This window comes from Sinocyclocheilus grahami, unplaced genomic scaffold (genome assembly GCF_001515645.1).
Source record: "Sinocyclocheilus grahami isolate Dianchi unplaced genomic scaffold, SAMN03320097.WGS_v1.1 scaffold21.1, whole genome shotgun sequence".
Taxonomy (NCBI): Eukaryota; Metazoa; Chordata; class Actinopteri; order Cypriniformes; family Cyprinidae; genus Sinocyclocheilus; species Sinocyclocheilus grahami.
Window position 1 is genome coordinate 5210385 of NW_015505200.1, and position 5483 is coordinate 5215867.

At 35.1% G+C, this 5483-nt stretch overlaps 1 protein-coding gene across 1 annotated transcript in view; it reads right to left on the reverse strand.

The window, feature by feature from the left end:
- Window positions 1-984: 984 nt before the first annotated feature.
- LOC107558851 (methyltransferase-like protein 17, mitochondrial) overlaps window positions 985-5483 on the reverse strand; it is a 9195-nt gene continuing 4696 nt past the window's right edge. The window contains exons 2-14 of the mRNA XM_016242548.1: window positions 4299-4467; window positions 4010-4159; window positions 3824-3911; window positions 3631-3712; window positions 3479-3552; window positions 3215-3309; window positions 3063-3133; window positions 2859-2966; window positions 2011-2079; window positions 1845-1895; window positions 1640-1732; window positions 1306-1505; window positions 985-1171 (exon numbers count right to left, since the gene is read on the reverse strand). Of these exons, the coding sequence (XP_016098034.1) occupies window positions 1078-1171; window positions 1306-1505; window positions 1640-1732; window positions 1845-1895; window positions 2011-2079; window positions 2859-2966; window positions 3063-3133; window positions 3215-3309; window positions 3479-3552; window positions 3631-3712; window positions 3824-3911; window positions 4010-4159; window positions 4299-4467 (1344 nt within the window). The 3' untranslated portion in view covers window positions 985-1077. The remainder of the gene's footprint in view (window positions 1172-1305; window positions 1506-1639; window positions 1733-1844; window positions 1896-2010; window positions 2080-2858; window positions 2967-3062; window positions 3134-3214; window positions 3310-3478; window positions 3553-3630; window positions 3713-3823; window positions 3912-4009; window positions 4160-4298; window positions 4468-5483) is intronic.

Consider the following 5483-nt stretch of genomic DNA (forward strand, 5'->3'; position numbering starts at 1 on the left):
ATGCTCCATCTAACCTGAGATCTAGTATGCACTTAACCCTGGACGCAGATTTGCAGAAACATACACCTTCACTTAATCTACTTGAGAAAATAATTTCAGAGTAAGTCAGAATAAATCAAATGTAACAATTTATTATCAGTCAGGTAATTATGTATTATGCCAATTACATAGCCAATTCAAAGATATCAAAACAAAACATCAAATTCTCAAAGACGAATCTAAGAGTAAGATGCATCCCTGACTTTAAGAAAAATACATGGACACACTTCATACTACAGGCTTTCTGGCTACAGAATCGCCCCGACCCTTTTGCTGCAATCCTTTAAATACAAAACCAAGATAAAACATCACCCAAATGGAGGCATGTACAAACAATTGGAATTTGCATTAACCCAGGTCCCAGACCTGGGTAGTTCACACCTCAATGGGAACAGAAGGTAATTTACATGGAAGACCCTGGGAGAGGGCACTCCCATTACAGTAAGCAAAATATCTCTTAACTCTTAGGATCTGTATTATCTTTTAGTCTACTTTTGTAAGATTGAGACCATTGTACCACTCCCCCCGAGACTATTCAAATGATACCAAACATGACTGTAAATATAATTTGCATTGATGTAGAACATTATATATTATTGACCATTCTGAGTGAACCAAGTGGAGGGAGGATGGGTAAGGGGAAGGAAGGGGATGAAAAGGAACTGATGCATATGTGAGAGAGGCGTTTCCTGCACCTCCACTCTGTGGGGTGTCTCGAAGATGCCTGTGTATGTTTGTATTGTCTGTTTCTCAGGAGATTAAAGTATCTGAGTTTCTTTAATCCTTACAGAACCTTATTGTCAAGTGTTACCAAAAATAATAGAATGTTTTTTTTTAATAGAATGTATTTAGAACTATATTAACCTTTACCAGATTTGGATTTTGGGCTTTGATATTGGTGAATAAAGAGCATTGGGTTGAGTGAAATAGCAAAACACAATCAGGTTGCATAGATGAACTGCTGTATTTGGAAATACACATTACAAAAATCCAACTGTTATCCACAAACACGGCATTAACAGATTATTGTAGTAGGTCTCATTGCATCTCATCATTTTTAGTGTCGTCTTCTGCATGAAACATAGGCAGCAGATCTCCCCAGTCACTACTACGAGCACATCTGTACATGTCCCTGTTAAAACAGACAATGAAATTATTGTTAAAACCAGTTTGATCTGTGAATGCATAGCCTATTAGTGGTAATACAAGTAGAGGTTATTCACTGAAAATGCAAATAGAGATCTATTAAATAAAAGCATTACATACTTTCCATGACGACGGGCCGTTACAGCAAGCTGTTTGAGTTCTCCATTGGCGCAACAGAGCTGACACTGCACATGTCTGGGTCGGCGATGGACTTGTGCGATCAGTCTGGTCATGTCCCAGTGCTCAGACTTCTGCGCCTTCTCCTCAGCAGACCTGGATATAATCAGGTAACTGAACTTCTCCTGCTGCCTTTCTTGGCTCTGTAATGATTGATTCATGGGGAGAGAAATATATATGATGGATTGTCATGACAACTACAGTACAGAAATTGACTTATTCCTGGTGAATGTCATGATTCGAAAGTCAACTGTTTGAACACTTGTTGTGAACTTACCCTAGTTAAGGGCAGAGAATAGTAGAACTGGGTGAAGTTACAAGGTACTACAGGTTGCTTGATCAGCTTGGGACAAGGCAGCTCATGAGTGCACTGTCCAAAATGAAACAGAGCAGATGATGATGTCAGTTTAAGACATCAAAAATGAATCTATCATATTAATGGAATAAATAAAGATGGTTTTAGTGATGATTTTCTAACGCACAGGGGCAAACATAGATGGTCTCCTCAAGTCATGTTTTACCTCCTCTTCTCTCTATAGTCATAGAGAAAAGGTTTGTGAGAAATTTCTGAAAGATGTTCTACCACTACAACTTCAAACAGAAAGTCATGTCAGCAATATTTGAGTGAAAACAAATCTCAAATCAAACCTTTAGTATAATGTCTCTGGCCTCCATAAGGATTTGATGGCCATCCTTGGTTCCATTCTCCACCAATACCTTTACAAAGTACCAACAACTGCATTAGGAAACAGTCATTCTCCCAGATAGTAGTGTTATTTATATAATATTATAGTTATGATTATTATTATTAAAGTAGATATTATTAAAGTTTTAGTAATTTTGTTATGTGCTTTTGGCATTTTTATTTTATTTTTATTTTGCTTTTAATTTTTATTTCCGTTTTAGTTTTTTTAATTTTAGTACTTCAACTTATTTTAATTTAGTTGTCAAGGCAACATTTCTAATTTTGGTTTAAGTTTTTTTAAGTTTAGGTATTTTATCTAATACTTATTTTATTTTCATCTAAAACATATATTTTTATTAGATTTAAGCTTTATTTTCTTTTGAAATAGTTTTAGTTAAAGGGATAGTTCATCCCCAAAAAAATTATCATTTACTAACCATTAAGTTGTTCCAGACCTGCATAAATTTCTTTCTTCAGCTGAACTCAAAAGAAGATATTTTGAACAAAACAGTTGATGGTAGCCATTTACTTCCATAGTATTTTTTTCCCTCCATACTATGAAGTCAATGGCTACCAACAACTGTTTGGTTACCAACATTTTCTTCAAAATATCTTCTTTTGTGTTAACATACAGATTTGGAACAGCTTAAGGGTGAGTAAATGATGACAACATTTTCATTTTTGGGTGAACTATCCCCTTTAACAATAACAACACAGCAAGATGTTGTGTATGAAAATCTACTTTTAAGATCACAATCCTATGATTTAAGATATTAGTTTAATCGTTAATAAATCAAGCATCATCACTCACAAGGTAGGAGTTGGTTTTCCTCCAAAGTGTGAAAATAACGTTCAACCGCTCATCCAAAGTGGCCAGTTCTGACAAAGAGAAAGCGGCTATCACAAGATCAAACTGCACCTGTGGGAAAAAATATATATACTTTTTTTCAGTTGTGTTAAAAGCAATGTATAAGTTGGGCAAATAAAAACAATTAAGGATGGCAGCTGAAGATACCGTAGGAGAAACAGGGAGGAACTGGCGGAAATATACTTGTTTGATCACTGGATTATCCACCTCACTGCCCCCTGTTTTATACAAATACACATTTTTGTCAGTAGATCTGTTTGTATAACACTGTGTTTAAAAGTTCTACTGAATGTTTTTACCACCAAGAAGCTGTTCTGCCAAGGTGTTCATGTCTCCAGAGCTGTCTACACAAACATACTCCTTCAGAGAGTCTCCCCAGAGTGTGTGTGATGCCCTGAGTTAAAGAATCAAATATAGTATAAATTCACTAATCTTGAAACATGCATCTTTGAAAGCAAGTTAATTAATGCCACTAAAATCAATCAATATCTTCACTATTTATAACCCTTTGTGTTCGTTTCACTTAATAATATTGAAAATATTCATATCTAAGTCATACTTACCAAGTACATGTTCCAAGTCCTGATCCAAAGTCCAGGAGAGAATATGGTACAAACAAAGGATCTCTCTTCTTTATCTAAGATGTATATCAAAGAGATTGTATATGTTTTTGAACAATTGCAAAGAGAAACGTTTGATGATGTGTATTAAATACCTCATTTAATGCTCTGAGTGCAGCTGCATAACCACCTGCTAGCCTAGCAGCCATATACACCAACCCAAGATCTTCATCGTACCTTGAAACATGACAGCACAGCAGAGAAATCAATGTTAAGTTATCAAGTAATACACAAAACCTCACATTCCCATTCTATGAAAAATATTTTAAACCGATAATGCATTTGTACCTAAGGGGAGTCCTGTGGTATGTTGTTCTTCTCAGTTCAGATAATACTCTCTTACTTATACGAGCCTCTAGTTTGTGGTCAATGGCATCTAAAGGAAACATTTAATTGCTGTTTTATTTACAGTCTTCAGTGCACAGTCACTGTGTTTGACCTTTTTATAACATCTCTCCTCCATCTTTAACTCACCTGTATGGATATCCCTCTCTTGCTCCAAAAATGTCTTCTCAAGAAGGATGGCTTTCTCCCTGAGTTGAGAGCTTTCTATCGCCCGTTTCCTGCTCCAAAGGAAGTTGGACAGCTTATGTGCCCTTTCACTCAGACTTTTTACCTCTGCACCTACATATCAAATAAAGGCATATAAAGAGCATTTACACACTATATCACTACAGAGACTGATATGTGCATTTCAGAACACAGACCGATTTGAATGCTCGAAACACTAAAACTTTAGACTGGTGGATCAATGTTAACTCACTTTTTAAGACAGATTGAGCTGCTCCCTGCAGTTGCTCTGGCAGGTGCACTGTTTTGAGGTTTGTCACACCTGGGTGCTTTCTATGAGGAGCACCTTTTAAGAAGTCGGCCTGTTCCAGAGGTGCCGCAGAGCTCTGACACTTTAAAATCAGTAAGATAGAATGTAAATTCTACAATTACTCATGTCAACAACATTTGTGATCAACTTTACTTCCACAATGTGACATATTTATATTTATGACAGAAATGGATTGGATGGTATCTATATTGCAGGTGATTGGAGGGCCGTTTTATTTTAGTATCACTGATTAGATTTATTAAAAAATTTCTATTATTTTTTATTTTCATTTTTATTTTAGTCATTTTGTTGTTTTGTGTCAGTTTTATTCGTTTTGTTAATTTTTAGTTCAGGTTTAGTTATTTAGCACATTGAGTTAAACTAAATAGGAGAAATATTTCCTTGACAACTAGCTGAAATAAGCGTTTTTGTTGTTGTTGTTTTAAATTTTAAGTAAGCATTTTAAGTAACGAGAAAGTTGACTTAAGGTAACTGAAGATTGGTTGCCAAGAAGAAAAGTCCTTTCTCTGGAATAAGGTTGACCTATGATTCTCTGCAGAACTAAAGGGGTGCTTCCCAATCAGTAGGCATTTATTAACCGCTTATCCGACTGGATAAAATCATGAAGGTCCACCCCTTAACCCCATCCCAAAAACCTAGCCACAGTGGGTGAGAGCAAATCAGGTAAAGCAGTTGTAAAATGCCCACAGATTTTCTCTTTGTGTTATAAACACATTTTTTGGGGGTTTATGCTAAAGATTTTTGAAGTTTTTGTATAAACCTCCTGTTATTTATTGGAAAGTTTTATGTCCATAAATGTAAATATACTAAATGTAAACCCCACTTTAACATCTTCAGACAAGAACTGAAGTTGTATTTAAATACAATTTCAACGTCTGTTAACAAGAAAGCTATAAAAACATCTAGAATTTGTGCCATGTTTAAGATTTTTCCCTAATATACTTGTGTTCCTATTTGTGTGCCTTTTATTTATTTATTTTCTTCTGTCCTTTTCTTAAGAGTTTTTATATTATATAGTTTTTTCTGTGATGTTTTATCTATTAATCCTCCAGTAGTTTATTATTGATTGGTATTTTGTATGTTTTGTACGTACTGTTTTTTACTGTT